This window comes from Podarcis vaucheri (genome assembly GCF_965113315.1).
Source record: "Podarcis vaucheri genome assembly, chromosome: 1".
NCBI lineage: Eukaryota > Metazoa > Chordata > Lepidosauria > Squamata > Lacertidae > Podarcis > Podarcis vaucheri.
Genome location: NC_138759.1, coordinates 65,241,238 through 65,263,647, shown reverse-complemented (window position 1 = coordinate 65,263,647; position 22,410 = coordinate 65,241,238). Strand labels below are relative to the sequence as shown.

Genomic DNA, 22,410 nt, shown 5'->3' with positions numbered 1-22,410 from the left:
ATCAGGTAGCAAGGAACACCAGCCACCAAAAGGAAAGATCAGAAGGAGTTGGGGGAAGAACAGGGCCAATCCTACCATTAGTCGGAGTGAGAACTTGCCTCAGGCAGCAGTTACTAGGGGGCAGTTACCTGAGCCCCCTGGCCATTTCCCTCTGTGTCACTGTGGCATCATAGACCCCTAAACTAGCCTGCTGTACTCAGATATACTGGCAGACATATTTCATTGTCAGAAGTGAAGTAAGATTCAACTGCTAGTCCAGCCAGCTTCTGTACATGGAATGAGGAGACTATTTTGCCCTTTGCCTTAGGCAGTAAAATGGCTTGGTTTGGCCCTGGGGAAGAACACAATAGGTACACTGAGATGTCCAATCTTTTTCTATCATTAGACAACACCTAGATGTTAGCAGATGTATCAGGGCTCATGACTACGACTTGCGAATGAGTAGGATAAAAGATAGTACTGTGTCACTAGTCCAGCACAGTAGTTTAGTAATGACTACTACCCATCTTATATAATCTGACTAATGCTTACAAAGGGACGACCTTCCCTTCCACAGGAACAAAGAAAAACAAAATGCAAAACAACTGAGAAATAGCAATAAAGATAAAAAAATCCTGGAGGGCCTGCAGTGCTGAGATTTCTGCCTTTGTAAAAGGCCCATCTGCCCTTGTTTTCGATGTAGGTTTGGAGCGCTGTCACACCTCGCCCTTACTGTACTGCCCAAAGCGGCGGCGGCACCACACAGACAGAGGGGGCCTGGCAACTCGTAACATCTGGGATTGACTACTAGCAGGCACTGTATAGGGGGCTGCTCCTGAAGACCTGTCAGAGCCTTCAGTTGGTTCAAAAATAAAAATGCATCTGCTTGGCAGCGGAGTGGCATGGGTTATGTGAAACAATCTCGTCCCAATTCTGAAATGGCGTCAATGAATTCCTGTGTGTTTTGAGTGCAATTCAGAGTGCTGGCGTTTACCTAGAGAGCCCTATATTTGGGAGAGAGATTTCTCAAGCCCTGTTTGTGCTTTGAATGTACAGTGGTACCTCGGGTTACATACGCTTCAGGTTACAGACTCCCCTAACCCAGAAATATTACCTCGGGTTAAGAACTTTGCTTCAGGATGAGAACAGAAATTGTGCTCCGGTGGCGCGGCGGCAGCAGGAGGTCCCATTAGCTAAAGTGGTGCTTCAGGTTAAGAACAGACCTCCGGAACGAATAAAGTACTTAACCCGAGGTACCACAGTATATGGTAGGATTCTTCACTGAGTGTTCCTGCTTGGGGAGTAACTGGAATGCTCCCTCCCTTCCTTCACAATGCCTGATGCCTAAGGCCCTTAACTCTCAGGGACAGGTAAAAACTTTTTATCCAACCAGGCATTTTATAATTCTGTATACAGTTGTACCTTGGTTGTCGAACACCCTGGAACTCAGACATTTTGGCTCCCAAACGCTGCAAACCCAGAAGTGATTGTTCTGGTTTGCAAATGTTCTTTTGGAACCCGAACGTCCGGCAGGGCCAGTCAGAAGCTGCGATTTAGTTTTCAAACATTTTGGAAGTCGAACGGACTTCTGGAACAGATTCTGTTTGACTTCCAAGGTATGACTGTATTGCTGTTTTCAGTACTGGAACTTTACTGCAACTGTTTTACCTTCTCTGTGCAGTCCTTAGCTTTTGCAGTTATATATGTGTGCGTGGGGGGTATGGTTTCTACTGTCATTTTTTCAAAGCCACTTCAAACAATTCTGAAAAGGTGGCATACAAATCTATTTAATAATAATACACAGCAACAGCACAGGTCTTTCCATTAGCCCTTTGAATGTAAAGTTGAGTTAAAGTTTTACAAGAGAGTTTGCTTCATGTATAAGCACAGAATCAAGTATTAAAAGTTTAAGGGACAAGTCACCTCCTATTCTGCGATAAATGATCAACCAGCAGATGGCAATGTCCATTCTCCAGTAGCTTTGGAATGCCCAAGTTCCTATAGTCTCTGCACCTTGACAGCCAATAAAAGGTTTACTCTAGGCATCATCCCTGCCATTTCATCACAGCTAGCTCCTCAGACCATTGTTGGGGCAAACATAACCCATCAAGGGTAATTGTAAAGGTATTTGTCTGGACAGGTACTTTGTGCTCTGAGAATGCAGGGTTGCTGACTGGGAAGGGGAAGTGTATTTTATGTATTACATTTATATTCCAATGCAAAACCTTTAGAATGGCCTCTGTGTAAAGTGGCATATATCCAAAGTATTCTGCAAATGGCCCTTGCTCTGTATTGCCCTGCCCCAGGGATGATGAAAAGGTTCAGAAAATGTTTTAGCTATCTGGCCAAGAAGTTTGATCTTATGCTGGTGGAACTTTTTCCTGCTTCTTTGCAGAGAAATTATTTATATTGGCAATCTATATACTGCTTAACTACAGTTGTCACTAAGTGGTGTACTCAGTACAGACAAAAAATAAATTAAAACTATAAAATCACAATACAGTTAAAATGCCTACTGGAATAAAAAAGTAGGCACTTGAAGTTCAACAGGATGGGGCCCATAATACCTGAATGCACAGCTCCTAATGGGTACCAGTTGTGCATTTGAGCCATCAGAGACCACTAACAATGACTCCTCCAAAGACCTTAATGACCAGGCAGAATAACATATCAAAGGGGAGAGGTAAACTTTACAGTTTACCAGGATAGTTTGAACACATTACAATTGAAATTTATGAAGTCTCTATGGCCATTCCTTAAACGGTGGATGAGTTATAGTAAGGGTAGCACTGCAAACATGGCCCCTGTAAAATTTAAGAGGTCTTTTACTCAATCTTGTGAATCATTGTTCTTGCTGTATCAGAGTTGTCACAGTCATGTAACTGTGGACTTAGGAAAAGGCTTAAAGGCAATCTATACCGTCTGACAGATCATCTATACCAAGCATCCTCAAAATTCAACAATTCTAATTACTCACTTTGGTTTGCTCACTGCAATGTGTAACCTTCCAGATAAAACTGTATTGACCACCTGAGAGAAACTACAGCGAAGAACATCTATCCTGGGATACAAAGACAAAACAGCTTTCTCTAGGAGCCAAAGTGCAGTGGCATACATGTGCTGTGTGCAAAAAATCTACCGTTGGCACCTTCACTTACAAGAACCTGAACTAGCACAGGTGAGAAAGTTACTGCCAGAAACCCTAGAAAGCTGTTGCCAGCCAGTGTAGACTGGGCTTGATGGATCAATGGTCTGGTTCAGTAAAAAGCAGCTTCCTATATTCATTCACAACACTCCTAGGAACATGATGATGGCTGAATTTAGCAAACTATCACATGTTCATGTGATGCCTTCTTTGGCCAAATGATACAAAAATGAGAGTGTTCACTCACTCAACTCATTAAAAGCTTGCACAGTGAAACAGCTGAAAGATGGCATTGTTGTGCACTGCAAGTTCTCCATGCACCCAGATAGAGGCAGGCATCACTGTTTACTCAACAATCCATAAGATATGGACCACAACTTATTTAGAAGCTGTTTTTCAGCTGAAGTTCTCAGAAAGGCTTATAAAGTAAATTTAAAAATCAGCATTAATGAGAAGTTATTTTTTAAAAAATGCAGCAAGAAGTTAAAAAACAGAAAGTCTTGGTTAAAGGTTTTTCATGTGGTACCATGAAAAACAAAGATGGCACCAGGCAAGCCTCTCTGGGAAAGTAATTCCAAGGCAAGGTACCAGAACTGAAAAGGACTTGTCTTTGATCAACAGCCACTTTACTTAAGATAGTGGAGGGACTTGAATAAGTACTCTGAGACCCACCTTAAAAGTCCAGGCAGATTTAAGGAGGAGCAGATGGTCCTTTAGGAATCTGGAAGGTTTCTGGAAACAGCTGCCAAGATTGTATGCCTCAATAAGCCCTCCCAAATTCACCTTGTTAGCATCAGTGAAATATTTCATTACTCTGAGCAGTACCTGCCAACCTAGCAGTGTGAAAGCACACTAGTGCAAGTAGATAAATAGGCATCGCTGTGGCGGGAAGGTAAACGGCATTCCCGTGAACTCTGGTTTCCATCACAGTGTTCTGTTGTGCCAGAAGCGGTTCAGTCATGCTGGTAACATGACCTGGAAAGCTGTCTGTGCACAAATGCCGGCTCCCTCAGTCTGAAAAACAAGATACCCCATAGTCGAAACCCCATAGTCACTTTTGACTGGACTTAAATTGTCCAGGGATCCTTTACTTTTTAAAATCAGTATCTACCTGTGTGTGCAATGGAAATCCACTTGGGCAACAGGATTTCTGTTCCCCCCCCTCTCCAGCCTCTCATATCCCCCCCCCCAAAAAAAATCTGCTCTGCTGGGTCATCTTTTTGGGTGTGCAGATGGCTGCAGTGAGGAGCAGAGAATGGGGAAGACTCGGTGATTATGCCATGTTGGACCGCACCCTATTTCTACCGAATAGAGAAATCAGCTAGTAGACCGTTATTTTACTAGGTGGGCAATTGCTTTGCAAATACATCCAATTGTGTGAAATTAAGACAGAAGCTTTGTTGTTTCGGGCAACTGAACGCTTCTCAACAATAGCGATAAAACAGATCCTTTGTTTTTGTCATCCAGGGTTTCACCTTGGTAGGCAAAATTAAAAACGTCTTCGTGTAAAGTCTATTATTAAACTAATCAGCATCCAACAATATAAAAAAGATAGAGCATATGGAAAAATAGCTGACATCAGAGCAGGATAGACAGGATTAGATCTTGCATGATTTCAAGTACAAATAGATCCCTCTGGGACTTAGTGGATTAATATTTTCTCTCTCTCAGACACTGCTCGGAATTAATGAGGGTACCTGCAACAATGCTGGCAAGCTGCTGAGTCCTGGTGATGGGGTAGATGCTGCGTGCCTGAACAACTGCTGAAGCTATTTTCTTGGCGTGCCTCTCCTCCCCGTATGTTCTCAGGATGGACGCAAGTGCCTGTTGATCTAAAGCATTCACAACATCAGCAGCGGTGGGCATGTCAGGATACCTACGCACAAGAACAGCCAATTAGTTCACTGACGTCAGCTTTCATTGACAAGGGGTGAAGCTTCACAGCATTGAGACATAAAGTCAAACACACATTCACTGCATGCAAGTGCTTCTGAGATTTCTCAATAAGAGGCAGAGATCATTTTAAAGCAGAAATAGCTCCTATCTTGTAAATCACCTCTTATTAATTCACATGGAGGCTTTCTCCCTCCAACCCTACCTCCTAACATTAATTAGCTATAAAGAGTAGTTGAGATGCCTTTTATCATAAACTTTAACATTATAGCAGTAGCTCAAATAAAATTCGAAAGACAAAACACTGCTAAGGCTGCCTTGGCTTGTATAATGCCAGGAGATGAACTCATTTTATAAGCAGATATTTTTCCAAGACATCACATTGCTTGATCTATTTCCTGATAAAAAAAGAGAACCTTAATCTCTGTGACCTTTTCCCTCACATCTGGTGTTATGAAAAATGATCTTCTGTGAGGTATTTAACGATCACTTAAAGGTCTCTCAATTCAGAAATGGTCTCTCTTTTAGAAGAAAGGTAGTAGAAACGATCAGCCTGGATAACACTCCCAGAACATAAGGGAGAAACCAGCATTTCTTTCATTTGCCTTTTTGGAATGATGTGAGGGATTTTATGTATCAGCAGCAGCAGAGACTGTTCAGAGTCCTGTGTGCTCATCACAGGCAAGGGATTTTGTTATAAACATTAGACCACCCAAATCCACAAGAAACAGTACAATCAGGTTGTACAATAGCACAAACTTAAGCGAGATTTATTGACCTGAACCAATGTGACAATTTAGACACCATATAAATGTTGTGAGGCAAAGAAGTTTGTGTGCTTTAAGATTTCCCCCCAGCACTGTTCCAAAGTGCAGGGGGCAGGGAGGATCTTCAGAATTATAGATCTCCCAGAAACTGCAAAGTAGGAGACCACTGAATCAAAAATTATTATTTGTATTGCTTCTTTATTTGGATTATTTCATTTTACCTCATAAAAAAACAACCAACCACACACACACTGTGTTATCAAATTTCAACAGGACTAAAGCATATTTCTTTCTTTTTTTTGGAGGTCAGCGGTTGATTGTGCTTTGAGTGACAGGAAATCTGTCAAGCCCCTTAGCAATCTCATTTAATGGCTAATCATTCTTAAGAGAAATATACATGACTGATTTCAAGTATAATTTATACGGATCTTGGCTTAGGTTATGCTTTTCCTGGCTATATTAATTTGCATTTGTAATACCACAAACACTCTGCTGATTTTTATATACAGAGCTTCTGGAAATATTTTTTGACTAAAATCTTTAAAAGTAGTCTCTAATGTATTCATTCATTCTATCTGCCCTATCAATCTGTGCATCAGACACCAAAGTTCTGCCAGTACTGAAGCCATCGGAATTGTACTAGCTCATTGCCATTGTAAACTATAGATGTTCCACTTGGCTCATCTAACAGTAGGCTCAATGCAATACTGATTCTCGAATACTTTTTAATGAAGTGTATTTATTGTTGAAGACACTTGGCAGGTTATACACAGCTGCTATACATTCAGTAAAATGTACAGCCACACAATGTAATACTCCAGTCTTCCACACTGACACTAGTAGGCAACAGTTATCTATGTGGGGCCATTTCATAATGGGCAATGCCTTGAAGTCAGTTTTAATTCAGAAGCTTAAGGAGTTTTTGTTTTTATTGTTTAAAATTCCAAGAAACCACCTGGAAGAAAAGCATAATTGATCTAATCAAAAGGAGAGGAAAGATGCTTATATAGGAATTGCCTCATTGGTCATACTCCAGCGAATCTTTTACATACATTTCAGTTCTGTGTTCCATATGGTTTGCTGTTGCTGTCATCAACCATAGTTTCTATTTTAAATGCCAGACTTAAAATCCACGCGTTTGCAAACATTTGTAACAAGCCAATAAGCAAAACAAACACTGGCACTACACACTGAACGTTAGGGAAAGTATTCTGCCATGGGGGGCGGGGACATGATTTAGGGTGTATATGCAGAGGTAAATATGGGGATTTGATCACAGCTCAGTAACATGAAAAGGAAATTAAATTCAGCATGCTAGTGAAAAATTGATTTCTTGTTGAAGAAAGAAATGTTTTATCAATATGTACCTGCCACCATCCATCCTCATGTCCAAAGGACCATCTTTTCTTAGGGAAAAACCTCTTTCTGGAGTATCAAGTTGCATTGAAGAGCAACCAATATCCAAAAGAACTCCATCCAGACTCCCTGGCTGCACTCCAGCCAAGGTTAACAAGGCTTCTGCTTGACTAAACTGTCCAAGAAGAGCTTGGATTTGTTGCCTACAAGAAAAAAAGAAGAGAAAATAATATATATATATAGTTAGCAGAAGGATAGCAATGTTTAACTTAATTTCCTCCTGGATCCCTATGCATATAATCAGCAACTCCTTCATCCGAAGTCAGCAGCATTGTGACTGGAATGTCTATTCTCATTGCAATCTGGTATGCTTACTTGGATAAGAACCTAACAGAAATTCAAAAACCGTTTAAGTCTTTGTTCTTCCAATGAAAAAATTAAAATGCAACACTAGTGCCCTATGATATAAAACATGGGTATGCAAACTAAGGCCCAGGGGCCGGATCCGGCCCAATCGCCTTCTAAATCCGGCCCACGGATGGTCTGGGAATCAGCATGTTTTTACATGAGTAGAATGTATCCTTTTATTTAAAATGCGTCTCTGGGTTATTTGTGGGCCATAGGAATTTGTTCATTTTTCTCTCTCTTCAAAATATAGTCCGCCCCCCCCCCCCAAGGTCTGAGGGACAGTGGACTGGCCCCCTGCTGAAAAAGTTTGCTGACTCCTGATATAAAATAAGACCACAGATGGCTGCTTTGTGTGTCAAAATACATGGGTGTGTAACTTTTTTAGTTCTAAAGAAGGAAATTAAACTCAGAGTTGCTGTTTGATCTCTTAAATCCACACTGTTGCTTTATTCAAAGCATAGCTCTTGCAACATCAAGAGAAACAGTGATTGTCCCAAGCGATCACATCGCTTCCTCAACTGGTGCACACATTTTGTCAAGATCACCAAGGTGAATGAAATAACTCCCAGAGGTACACAATGAACCTAACCACCAAAGGTCTACTCATAAATTAACAGCCTTGCTACTGCTGCCAGATCAATACCTGAATGAGACTACGTGGAGGCATTTTTCAACCAGTTAATTGAGAAGTTGGGTGTGTGGGAAGGAAATTAGATTGAATGATGTGGTGTTCAGGGGCCTGTCAGAATGTGTCAGGGGGTACAAGTGTCAATTAGGGATGGACAAGCAAGCGAAAGGTATGTCCAACAGAAATAGAGCACAACTTTTCATTCTCAAGGTGTCTTGTTATCATTTCCCATTTATTTAGTTTTAAAAGACTATGTTCCACCCCACACAGAGGAAAACTAGGCTGATCTGTGTCTGGTTAAGAAAATCTGATGACATCTAAGCTCTGAAGAAAGTAAAATGGATGTGCAGCAATTCAAGGTCCTTAGCACATTATTATTTTTCCATAATTCACCCTTTTCCCCAGAAGACTCATAAAATCCTTGAGTAGTAGTATTTCTACTTTTCAATTGGGAAACTGTATGAGACAAAGGACACAATTTCAAGTGAGCTGTCCAAGGATGAATAGTAATGATGATAAAAATTGGACTGGCATTTATAAATTCACAACCCAAGGGTTTATAACTTCAAACATTGACTTTATCATAACCATCTTAGATATCCACACACACACACACACACACACACACACACTTTTTTTGGCCCTCGCCACTTTTTCCCTCCATTTTGCATAGCATCCACACTTGAATGGCCTTCTAACTACTATCTGAAATATTCAACTGATTCTTTTGCATTCCTTTCCTTTGCCTTCATTCCTAATTCCTTTGCATTAGGGCTTCTTCATTTTAAAGAAATATTTTAAACCAATTGCTGTTAAAATGTCGGTTGCTCCCGCTTTAACAGTAATACTGCCTGTTGTGTAAAAGCCATAGAAATAAAATGGGGACGGGGACAGGTCTTTGCACCTACGATCACTTTCACAGCTATTGTTCGGCAGTTCATAGCAAGGGTAGGTAATTCCCAAATCACAGTATTCTATTCATGTCACTTGCTGCTTAATCTTAGCAGTTAACTGCAGCCTGCCAACACTAGCAACCCAAAGTGTTTCGCTTAATGTAAGGAACATGCAAAAAGTCAATGCTTTCGAAAAGAAGCTTATTTCCAAACTTCAAACAGAAAGGTCTATTTACAGATTCAGCTTTTTTCCGTGAGATAGTTAACATGTATGCCTACAAGTGACAATTTGCATGGACACTCGCTTGGAAAGGGGCTCAGTCAACTGTTATACAGCGATTACTCTCAAAAGCTAGCAATTCAGGATGGGTTTGAACAGGGATAAAACTTCTACAGCCATTGACTTTCTGACAGAGCAGCTCCAATTATTATTTTTATTGAATAAAGACCAAGCCCTTGGGGGCAGGGCGGGGAATGTTTTCAAAAATTGGGAGGAGAAACTGGCATAGAAAGAAAGCTAAGAGTACATGGTTTGGGGGTTTTCTTTGGGGGGGGGGAGAGTCCCATCGACTGCAAGAAGATCAAACCTCTCCATTCTTAAGGAAATCAGTCCTGAGTGCTCACTGGAAGGATAGATCCTGAAGCTGAGACTCCAATACTTTGGCCACCTAATGAGAAGAGAAGACTCCCTGGAAAAGACCCTGATGTTGGGAAGATGGAGGGCACAAGGAGAAGGGGACAACAGAAGATGAGATGGTTGGACAGTGTTCTCAAAGTCACTAACATGAGTTTGACCAAACTGTGGGAGGCAGTGGAAGACAGAAGTGCCTGGCCTGCTCTGGTCCACGGGGTCACAAAGAGTCGGGACACGACTAAACGACTAAACAACAACAACAAATGGGGGGAAAGCAACTGGGCTGATTTTCAGTGATGTGTGTGTGTGTGTGTGTGTGTGTGTGTGTGTGTGTAGGGGGTTTGTCTTCTAGTGATAGTGCACAAGCAACCGGCCACTTATTTCCGGATAAATGGTGTCAGTAGGGGATGATTTGCAGAGAACTGAGGGGGAGTTAACCCTTTCTTCCCTGTCCAATGTTTTCTCCTCAGTCAGTTTTACACCCATGTCTGTAATGGGGCTAGAATCTAAATTGTGCAAAATTATTTGGGAAGGCTATGTTGCAAAGCAAAAAAAAAAAAAAAAAGGGTTAGGGAGGGACAGGCCCACCACGTCCCAACTGCAAATGCCCCTTCTTCACCCCAAAGCAGCAGCCATTCCAGTTTAATGTTATAATGTGGCCCTCATAACTTGTAGTTCCAGAACCAGAGAAGCAATCAAGTGGAATGTTCCTCTAGGTGCATTCAGTTCAATTGGTTTTCCATTGTTACTGATGTTAACAGAAGAAGGTATTAACAGGCACCAGAAAACATGGTCTTTAGATTCAGCATTGTTAAGGGAACATTGAAAGAAGGTTCAAGAGAATTCTCATCCAGGCTTGTCAGAACTCAGTTCAAGTAGCCAATAGAAAAGAGACTTAACCAAAACATTGCTTGATACTATGGATATGGGGATGACCAGAAAGAGAACTGTATTTAGGACACCCTGGGATACTATTCAAGGTACCAAGTAATCCATTTGTTTCAGTCACTACAGCTGAGCTTTTAAGCTGTCAGCTGGAACAGATCTGGTTGCAGACGTTAAGTTTCCCATTTGTCTGGGAAACTTTCAGGAAAGCTGCATTGACTTCTTGAACAAAACTACTGCTTTCTTGGCCAAATTTTTTTAAATCTCAAGAGCTCTCTCTGTGTGTGTGTGTGTGTGTGTGAGAGAGAGAGAGAGAGAGAGAGAGAGAGAGAGGGAGAGAGAGGGAGAGAGAGAGAAAGATTTGGACAGAAAGACACACATCAGTACCTCCCCTGCCCCACCTTGCTACCCAGCATCGAAAGTGTTTGTTTTTATATAGGGGATTTTTGCACTGGTGTTATGCCATAAACACCAGCTGACAGATTTCCGGTTACAACATATAGACCTGATGCCAGCAACCCAAAGCAACTAATGGTCATTCAGAGGTCTTGCTGATGAACACACTGTTACCTCAGCAGGATGTGTGTGCAATAATTACTGCCATGTTGGAATCATACACAAGATGCTCTGCCTTAAGGGAGGAGAAATGAAACTTCACTCTGACCAATATGGCACTTGTTTCCCAATGAATAGATGGAAGGTGATTCACTCTGCCTGTTGATGTAAATGTTTTGCTAAGACAATGTTCATCCTTGCAAAAATATTTTAGATCCTTCAAATCCCCTTTGGCTGTTTTATCTGTTGGCTCTGCCACCTTTATTTTGTGTTTTTATTGCTGTTTCGTGTATTTTATGGGAAGGGATTCTTTTTACTTTGTTTGAAGCTACCTTGAAACCACCTGGAATGAAAGGCAGAATATAAATCCTATAAATAAATAACACCCAGTTCAAGAATGCTAAGAATATCAGTCTGACAATGAGGAGTCAATGTCTCTTGTGTCAGCAGGTCCTCCAGGTGAGCGTTGTAACTCAATAGGCTGGCATTGTAATCAGAATCCTGTCCAGCATAAACAGTCTCGTTCCCTAGGACAGTTGTTCTGAAGCCAGCAGCTATAGTTCAGAGGCTGCCTGCGTTCCCTGGTCACTCTACATACAGCACCATCTAGAGTACCCAAGAACAGACTCAGGTCCTGGAAGGATACTTGAATGAGATATACTCAGTCTAGTTTCTAAACTGTTGCAACCTACTCAAGATCTTCTGCTGATACTCCTCTGACAGACAGAAGCTTGTACAGGTATGTGTTGAGGACCACTCTCCAAGAAATGGAGGATGAGGAAACACTTCTTTCTCTTCCTGACAACTACGTGGACAATTAACTATCTTCTTCGCAACAAACAAACAACAGCTGTGTCTGATCTGAATGTGTAGATAGACCTCCACAGGTCACAGAACCAGAGTTGGAAAGGATCACAAAGATCTTAAAAGTCCAACCACTTTCCAAAACAGGAAATCCATTGCTGGGCATCTATTTTGTGCTTAAAAACATATAATGAAGATGAGGCCACCACCTACCAGGATAGCCTGTTCAACGGTTGAATAACCCATACCACTAGAGAATTCTTTCTAATATTTACTCTTAATCCTTTATCTTGCAATTGGAACCCTTCTGTTTGGGCCCTATTGCTTGCCTGCAGCATTATTTAGATGTCTGGATCACCATGTCATTGTGAAGTGCTTCAGGGATCCCTGCTCATGCTTCACCTTTTGACAAGCCCCAAATACCTTGGAGGCAATTCCACTTCACCTTCACCAAATCCAATACCCACAACTACTAGCTACGTTAGGATAAGGAAAGAGATAATAGACCAGGGTGTGAGGAGAAGATATATAACTAAAGAGCAACTCTGACTGATCTCTGCATACTATGTGCTTCAAAGCCACTATGTGATAAGGGAGGTTCCTCCCTTTGCCGGAGTCAATTTAGTTTTGTCTCTGCCTCCTGTCTCAAGGGCATGGCTTCTCCCAAAGGATTTAGAATTCCCCACCCCCACAGGAGAGTTTTATTTTATCTTTAAACTCATTTGATGTCTCAGGAGGAATAAGTATGTCTGTATGGAGATAATGCAAAGACTGTAGGACAGCAAATATACAGGACAGTAACAGCAAGCAAGCAAACAAAACGAAAGATTACAAAACAGTAATATTTGGAATTCTTCCTCTGTCGAAGCCTATGAAGGTTTAATTGTTTTTTAAAACCCACATTTAGTGGTTAGAGATAACTGCAGATATTGCTTTAATGATAACTTTTATCTACATCTTTAAATTCACATTATAGTTCTCTGCCCCAAGGCAAACAGTGGGAGTGTAACCAAAAAACAGGTCAAAAATATGAAGATTTCTTTTTTATGGCAGTTTAAGAAGTTAAATGATGCAGAAACATGAAAAAATATCACAGTGTTTACCATTATTTGTGCGTAGTGGCAGCTTTCTTATTTGTAATCCAAAGGCCTCTCAATTCCAAGCAAGACAGCACAACTTCTCACACAACTTAGCCCACAATGTATTTAGCCACCAAATATTCATTGTTCGTCTATAGGTAGTGATGCAAATCAAATCCAAAATAATAGAATTTTAAATCTGAATGTAACGGACCTTCTGTTAAAGATTGTTGTTTTCAGACTTTCAAACTTCAGACAGTGCAGTTCCTATTTCTGTCAATTAGGATCTTGAAGATATGGGGTTTCATGGAAAGTGCAGGTATGAAACGTTAACAACATTTTCTGTATTTGTTGGGAGGTTGAGATGAGCCCAACAGCTAAACTCTAACCACCAAGATTGTATATTGTGAACCAGCTCTCTGCAAGTGATGTTTAAATGCTAATCACGTTATGCCTAAATTCCCAAGATGACATACAAAAGCAACAAAGAATGAAACAACAAGTGGAACTCTCTTCCACGGCACACCAGAGCTGGACCCCTTGTGCTTTCCATTCTTTTGCTGGCAAGCTAAGACTTTTCAGTTTACAGCCCTTTGGCCACCAGGTATTGTATATTTTATTCTCTGCCCCACCACTCTGTTTTTCTTCTTTTTGTATGTGCTTTTAAATGGTTTTGAGTGTTTCTAGTGCTGTTTTAATAGAGTTACTTAGTTGATTTGTTTAAAAAAAATATTTCTAATGATTGTGTGTATTTAGCTGCATCTGTTTTAATCTATGCTGTGAGCCATTTTGGATTCTGTACTGGGAAAGGCCAGGTGTTAAATAAACGAATGCATACACACACACACAAAAACAAAGCCTGTGTCTGGCACAAGTTCTCAAATGAAAAATAGCGTAAAATTATTTGAATAGGAAAATATTGTGTCTCAGTAGGCAGAATATGCTACATCTATCCACAAATCACAGGGAGCTCAAATTTATATTGAGACCTCTGGACACTTAGCAATTTTAGGAAAGAATCACATGCTTCAACTATGGCCAGGTTAAGCTTTTTGTTGTTCCAGGTTCTGTCAGCAGCCATCAATCTCCGAACGTAAAGAAAATGAAAAATGGCAGGATGGGGAAAAAATCCAATTTCTTTTAATATACACTGCAAGCAAACCTCATATTCTCAAATTTAACAACTGTCATTCATGGCTTCCTACTGCAAATGAAAAACCACAGAAATGTTAATTTCAAGCACCTATAGACTGTACAGTACAATTTAATTACACTATAAACTCCAAATGACATATTCAAGAGTCCAGATATTTGGAATTTATGGTCAAAAACCCACAATGGGTTAAAGGGCTCTTTAGCTAAACAGTCATATTTAGGGTACAAAACATATTGTGTAGAGCCACTGGAAGAAAGGACAATCCCTCTAGTGCCTGATGAAGAAAATGATCTATTGGTTTTTTTCCTCACCAAATTTTCCCCCAACAAATGTACACCAGAAGGACATAATGAAAAGCACACTTTTATTCTAGAAACAGGTTGTTGAGATGTATGGGGTTGCACTATTAGCAAAATTAGTCTCAAATTTATAATACCTACAAGATTGGGAATCCTTTACCTTTTTGACACCTTACTTTTTTATTAAAAAATCATGTTAACACAAACCTCAGTTTTGGTGTTCATTTATCATAAGAAAGTATCAGAGGGTTATTTAAAGCAATTGGCAAATTATAAATTAAGACCTGATTACTAGCTTCTAATAAAAGACACCCAATTAAACATGAAAAAAAGAACGGGTTAATACTTCTCCTGCTTATGTGTAAGTTGTTCTGTTTATGGTTGCAAAATTAAAAATAGTAATAAATAATAGAACAAAAGATAACATACTGGTCTGGAGAAATTTACTGACCACTACCACTGGCTTAATTTAGTGACCATAGGGTTGAAGCAGCTGAGTGATAAATAAATCCAGCCTTGGGCATGATACCATCACACAAACAATGGAAAGGTTCTAGTCTCCTTGACTGAGAGGGAGAGCCTTCTGCTTGAGCAAGAGTCCCAGTAGATACTTTAACTATTCATAGAACATCACAAATTGTGTGATTAAATTAAATATCAGAAATTGTGATATTAAATAAATATATCAATGTGCATTTAAGAAGACAAAAATCTGGAATAGTATATTGCCAGGGAAAAGTTAGGAAAATGACTAGCACTGGTTCAGAAGAGAGATGCAATGTGGTCAATTTCAATGTTTGTACCGTAATATAATTTTACATGTGATATAATACCACTTGTGTGATGACATAAACCAGTACTTCTGAATGCAAATGCAGCCATATTTTGAAGAAGCATGAACGTGCTTTCTATTATTCAGTTTCACTTGAACACTCTGAACCATCTGCTTTGACCCAGCAAAATGCTATAGTATCAACTGCACAATAACTTCAACCAATCAACCAACCAACTCTTCTTTGCAAAATGCAGCTAAGTATTGGTCATTACATAGAATGAAGCAATTCCAAAACTTCAGATCTCCAATTGATGAATACATTCTTACTCATTTCTCCCAACTCACGAGTGCAATCCTAAGAATGTTTCTTTTGAGACAGGTTCAATATATTCAGTGGAGGTTACTCACTAGTAAGTGTTTTTAGGATTGTGGCCTTCACTTTTTCAAATATATGGGATTTATTACCAAGCAGTAATGCAGTATTATTCAATCTCCATAAATTTACACATGATTCTGGAAACATTCTGGCCATGAACTACAAGTCTCCTGCATAGTTAAGTCCCATTTTTATTTAATCACATCAATTCATATTAATATTGCTAAATGTTCCTTACATTTGTGCTAATTTAAAATGCATCTGTGCATTCATCAGGGTGTAAAAACTAATTCTGATTTTTAAAACAGACAGAAATCTTAAGGGTTCAGAAAGTAGATGAAAATGGACTGTCAAAACAGGATCTTTCTTTCCACACCTACATATTCAATTGTTTGAACATATGACTCACACTTGAGCTTGATTTACACTTTGTAAGACTGTTATAAACACTCCGACTAGTATAGAACTTTTATTATCTTCTCTAAAATTGGACAACAAATGTTACCAAGTTTTTCTTCAACTAGCAAAACGCATTTACACATCCCACCCCCTGCCCCACATCATAAAATGTTAACTCTTCAAGGAGGTCTTTTCACAGAGGTCTTTTGTAAACTTTTTCATAGTTTTTGCCTCAACAGTTCTGTTGCTACATATGTATACCCTTAGCATAGTTAGTGGTAGTGCTGGATGAATCAATGAATGATAAAAGGACTATGCCTCCTACAAGGTCTTTAGTAATTCTAAGAGGTGCCTAAGCTGCCACAGCAAACCCCAGGTTAAATTAAATCCTTACAAGACAAGATGGTGAATATTTTTGGCTATGGGAATCTACAGTGAAACACAATCATAGACAGTGCACTCTCAGATCTTCCAGTCTACTCCTTTCAACCTAAGTTTGATTAAAAAAAAAACACCAAGTTCCCCAGTTCACCTTTAACTAGTGCATAAAAACATGGTGCAATTCATTTTCAGTAAAAGTAAAATCCGATTCTCTTTAAATGAGACAAGTTAATGATATCAATGTGCAAGGTTTTCAATAGAAATCTTGTCATTTCAATTGGAAGTTTGTGGTAGGGTAGACTGACTACTGAGAACAGGCATTATTATTTGTGTACCTACATAGGAACATCTAGAAAGCAGTTACAGTATCTCTCTCTTCCCCTTTATCAATAGATTTGTTAGCAAGGTTAAGTTGTATCCACAACAAAGCCATTTCTGGCAAACCAAATGCACCACACACACACACACACACACACACACACTTAAAACGAAGGTGCAATATATACAAAATACTACATTTCAATCTCTTCTTTACAAACTCTGTAAAAATATAAAATGCTTCCACAGCAGGGTTTCCCAGGCTTGGGTCTCCAGCTGTTGTTGGACCACAGCTCCCATCACCCCTAACTAGCAGGTCCAGTGGTCAGGGATGATGGGAAGTGTAGTCCAAAACAGCTGGAGATGGGGGCACTGAGAGTAAGGCTCCCTTTTTAAATAGCAATTTAAGCCATTTTTTTCCCAGAAAATAAAACCACATGTGTGAAAAGGAGTAATAACCTAACTTTTTAAAATCTAAAGTCTCTGAAATGCAAATAGGGTAGGTGATTAAATTTGATGAGAATTCCACGTATTATTGCGGGCTTCCCATTTTGTCCCTTACAAAAAACCTTTTTGTTTTGATGACTTTCCAACAAGATTTTAAATAAATAAAAAGCTGTAGTCAGATGAGTTCATTAGGAAGTGATGCGTGAACTGGAAAAACTTACAGAGAAATCAACTACCTAGGGAATTACAGTGAACAGTCACTTCTGCCATCTCTCTTGGAATAAGCATGTCACTGTGTTAAGGATGTCATTCTCTGTAAGGCTGCCAGGCATACAGGTGAAACAGGAAGAGGGAAAAGGTCACTGCCTTGCCCACTGTTCAAGACATTTTAAAACCTGATACACAACATTATTTATTTTATACCTCGACATAAAACATTGTGACTGAGCAGGATATAGCCTTTCTCATGAGGTCCTTAACAATTCAATAGCCTCCAAGTGCAAGGAAAACTGCCCTGTCTTTCCATTTTCATCTGGCAACAGGTAGGTTCTCTGCTTTGGCATAAAACAATCCCAAATTTTCCAATGGCAAAACATGGCTAATGTAGTTATTATACAACATCTCTCCAAGCTGGTGTCCAGGAGAATTTTTTTCCTGACAATCCCTTGCATATTGGCTTTCGCAAACATGGCAAACCTGCTTCTCTGGCAGAATGTAACTGATACAAAAGGGGGGGGGTACTATTATCTGCCAGAAAAGGCATTGTCCATTATTTTGAGCTGGATTTGGAACCAGCAGTTCTAAAGTGCATATGGAACTCTGTGTTCTAATATGCTCCCCTCCTTTCTTTTATATGCAGAGGAAGGTTTTTGAAACCGCACAGCAAAGTCTTTTTGCCTCCTGGATTCCAAAAGAGGCAGGACAGGAATCCTACTGCACAGGAAAAATGACTGCTGATCTACCATAATGTATCTTTATTAGTCAGGTCAACAGAAGCTATGGGGATATTTTAATCGTGAAACATTATGAACTCTGTGATGTCCATATGAAAGACAAAGGGTGTGCGGTTTTAAAAATAAAACCAGAAGCATGAAACACAATTCCAGAAGCTAAATTTTAAGGAAGAGGAAGGAAGAGTTGTGCTCATGTTAAGATGGGTGTCAAGCACTGATCCTCACTTTTGCTTTTGTAAGAGGGATCTTTAAAGCTGTGTCTGAAATCCTTGACATTCAACATTAAATGGACACAACTCTTCCTTCCAAGAGTTTGATGGAACCAAAAGTAGCATTAATTTCTCCAGTGGACAAAACACCTTTCTTCTGAATATTTTCTTTTATGTATTATCAATGGGCAGCATTCAATGAAATAATTGTGGCTAGCACAAAGTTTAGCACTAGCACAACAGGACTTTGCCTCTTCTCTTTCCAGTACTTTGCTGGAGGGTTAGGAGAACCCCAGGGACAGATTTTAGAGGGTGCAAAGGGGGAGGGGGAGAATGTTCTCTTGCACAGGGAGAAAACCTTGCACTGGTGGAACCAGTGGTGCAGCGGGATATTGAATGCAAGCACTTATTTACATCAGTGGTTCTCCAAAAAGGGAAGTGGGAAACATAAGGGCTGTGAATGTGGGGCTGAAAGCCAACAGATGAGAACATGATGTGCTGAGACTGGCTAAGGAAACCAAGGAGTCCCAATTTTCCTTGATTATCCCTTTCAAACAGGCAAACAGCAGAGCAAATTTAGATTGTGGCCCTTTAAAGTAGATAAACGTATTATATCATGGTAAGATTGGTGCGTCATGGTAAATTCATCAATGATACAACTTGGAACTAAACGTAGCATTTTATACCTTAAAGAGAGAAATTGAAATAACTCATTTTTGCAACCAAGACTGACGCCTTCAGATCATATCAGCTGTGCTGGCAGAGCATTATATGAAAGATGGTGCTACATAGGCCTGAGAGACGGGATTTGAGCATCATGCATATATGCAACGTGCATATTTCAAAATCCCCATGAGATACTGAAAACCAGGCAGCAGGAAAATCTGTCTGTTGCAGCTGATGTTACATTTGGAAACAATGGCATTATCCCTCATTTTCAAAATACAAACAGACTGACAGTGGTAAACAAACACTTAAGAGCAATCTCTCTTTCCTTCACACCTTGATAAGCAGATGGCACCGCCAACCTCACACTGAATGGAATTCACACACCGTCTAAAGCCCCAAATTATCTGTTTCCTAGTGTGTGCGTTTAAACTAGCGAGGCATAAGCATCATACTTTATTTTTTAACACTATTCACCTATTATGCAATGAGGCAAAACAAAGAAGACTTATTTCCCTTTCCTGTGACCCAGGTTTTAAAAACCCTATAGCAGAGGTGGGCCGTTTTTGGAAAGTGGCAGCCTAGTCGCCAGTGGTGACTAGTGGACCCTGTACTTGGTAGGGCAGAGTGGTCAAGGAGGTCGTGGTGGTGCAGGCATGAGGGTCTCCTTGGTGAATATGATGGCATGATGGCAGCAGTAGTTCAGCAATATCTGGAGGGCCACAGGTTAGCCACGTCTGTTTTGAAGTCACATAGGTTTAGTGGAAGTAATAGGTGCACACAAGTATCTCACTTAGATTTGTGGATTTTAAAGAGTTTAAAATTTACGATTGCATCATGCCCTATTATTTATTTTAAAATAAAAATACAGAACTATATATCTTTTCATGCAGGCTAATGGTGCATATAGTCCTCACTGATAAACAAAACTGAGTGTGGAATTCCATATTCTAGTTCACCCTACTGCACTATTTTAAGTTGTCCCCCCCCCCGCCCCCGAGTCTCTACTTCAAAGCATACACATGATCAGTTTAAATATAGAAATAGAAGTATGTAAAGGCAAGGTAAAAGCAACTGAATTAATTCTATCATGATTGAGAATTTACAGTGATTCTATTGCTGAGATGCCACATCTTTAAAACTCTACAGAAGGCCCCTCTCCTTCTTTCTATATTGAGAAAGAACTCTAATTGGCCAAAACCAGTCATAAAAATTTAACTCTGTTTCTGAAAACACAAGTGCCAAGGGGTAATGCATCACTAATGGTTTCCAGTGGAATAAATAGCAGTTCTGACGTCAAAACTTTGTTACACTCCAATAACTGTCTCACTTGGGGTTTCAGGTACAGCGAGTTACATGTCAGTTTTAAATAAAGATATAAAAATAGAATGCATGGCAAACCACACTGTCATTATGCCACCTGACACTATACAATTTGTGGCCAATAAATGGTTTGGAAAGGAGGCAGATAACATAAAAATAGTATTTTCAGGCTCATGAAGCCCCTCTCCTCATGTTGAGTTTTGAGCTTTTAGATTACTCCACTCCCTCAAAGGTTATACTGTTGCATTTTACATTTAAGGGTCTCAGCAAAAATGGAACAAGCATTGGAACATGAAAAATGGAACAAGAATAGTTTTGAGCCGGTTTCCTACCCAAACTGAAAACCACATCATGCCTCTAACTAACGGTTTTGCATGTGTGATTGTGTATGTGCACGTATAAGGGAGTAAGTGTAAATGTGGACCCACAATAATCTGCAATGTATGGAGTAGAGTTACAAAAAACTTCCTCACCCAGTTTCTCACCCAGCTGGCCCCACAAAACTGGCCAGCTACACTGCATTAAGCAAACACAAAGTCAACAGGGGAAGAGGCAGGTTTCTAGACAAGGGGAAACAGGATCCTTCCAATCAGTAATGGCTGGCGGGGCAGCACAAGCATTGCTCACCAGGCATCCTGATGCTTTGCACTACTGCCAGTTACCAAGAGGGAGAAGCAAAATTGGGGAGCTTGACACAAGTGCAGTGGCAGGAACGATGGCTTGACTCCACTGCTGCGCCTACCCTGTACCCCCACTGCCTTCCCCTCTTTCAGTAATCAGCAGCAATGGGAAGCCAGGGGAGAAGAACCACACCGCTAGTCACTACTTCTTCCAGAGCACAACCGTACTAAGCAGCTTCTGAAAGTGCTTCCAAAGTATATTGAATCAGCAGTATATGTCCAGCCAGTTCCATTGGCATGAATGCATTACTCTTTTGAGCACACTAAATTAGGAGACATAATAAGCTATTATGCAACAACACCAATATTATAGCTTTAAGTCATAAGTGTATAAAATACTGCAGCAGTACACTGAAATACAGTGATCTCCAATGAGAGCATTGATTTGCATATTCAGGCAAATAGATCAAAAGGAATATTCTGTCACCTGATATCGCATATGTGCATGAATGATTCAATGCTTGTTCCATTTGTGGAATGGCCTATGTACAGTCTCTAAAACCGGTTGGCTCTGAAGTTGGGACATACGCTAACCTATTCACAAGACATCACACACATGCATATTTACCATGAGATAACAGCAGACTCTTCTCCTAGTTAGGAAGAGAGTTTTGCAAGCCTAGTCTTAGGTGACAATGCAGTGATGGCTTGCTCCGGCGCAATTGTAAAGACGTTAATGGAACTTTTTGTAAGACTATTTGGGACAGATTGTTGAGGGGACATGAGCAGACCGAGGTAAGTCAGTGGAAGAGCACAAAGAAGAAGACTGCAGTAGTCAAGGTGGGAGAGGACCGCGGATGCTTCAAAGATTTCTCTTCGACAACAGAGAGGAAAGGCTGTTTTCTGTAATGTTGTAAAGGAAGCAGCAGCATCATTTGATGACATACTAATTGAGGCGGGAAGAAGAGAAGAGTCAGAGAAAACTAATACGTTGTGTCTGATCAACAGGGTGGATAGGTGACAATGGGAAGAAAGATGGGAAGTTCAGTCTTGAGAATATTGAGCTTGAGATGATTATAAAGAATCCAAGTAGAAATATTGACTGGACACCTGTAGATAAGAACTGTAAAGATACCTTTGGATTTGGCAATGAGGCACTATAAAAGGTTAGTGGGACAGTATTTACTCTTGCAGAAGCCTTGCTGATTCTGCTTCAGCAGGGCTTGTTGTTCTATATGTTTGGCAATTCTCTCTGGAATGCTTTCCACCAATTTCCCTGAAATAGACATTAAGACACAGTAATTGTCTGCATCCCCTTTTAAAAACTGGAGTTACATTGGCCACTTTTCTGTCTCTTGGAACAGCATCTGCTCCTGAGGGCAGGTTACATACAGTGGCACCTCAGGTTACATACGCTTCAGGTTACAGACTCCGTTAACCCAGAAATAGTACCTCGGGTTAA

General features: G+C 40.2%; 1 protein-coding gene across 5 annotated transcripts in view; it reads right to left on the bottom strand.

Annotated features, from left to right (window-relative positions):
• METTL15 (methyltransferase 15, mitochondrial 12S rRNA N4-cytidine) overlaps positions 1 to 22,410 on the bottom strand; it is a 90,487-nt gene that overhangs the window by 7,014 nt on the left and 61,063 nt on the right. For all 5 annotated transcript variants that reach the window (XM_082206132.1, XM_082206131.1, XM_082206129.1 and 2 more), the window contains 2 exons: positions 7,152 to 7,343; positions 4,822 to 5,000 (listed from right to left, as the gene is read on the bottom strand). In XM_082206132.1, coding sequence (XP_082062258.1) covers positions 4,822 to 5,000; positions 7,152 to 7,343 — 371 coding nt within the window. The remainder of the gene's footprint in view (positions 1 to 4,821; positions 5,001 to 7,151; positions 7,344 to 22,410) is intronic.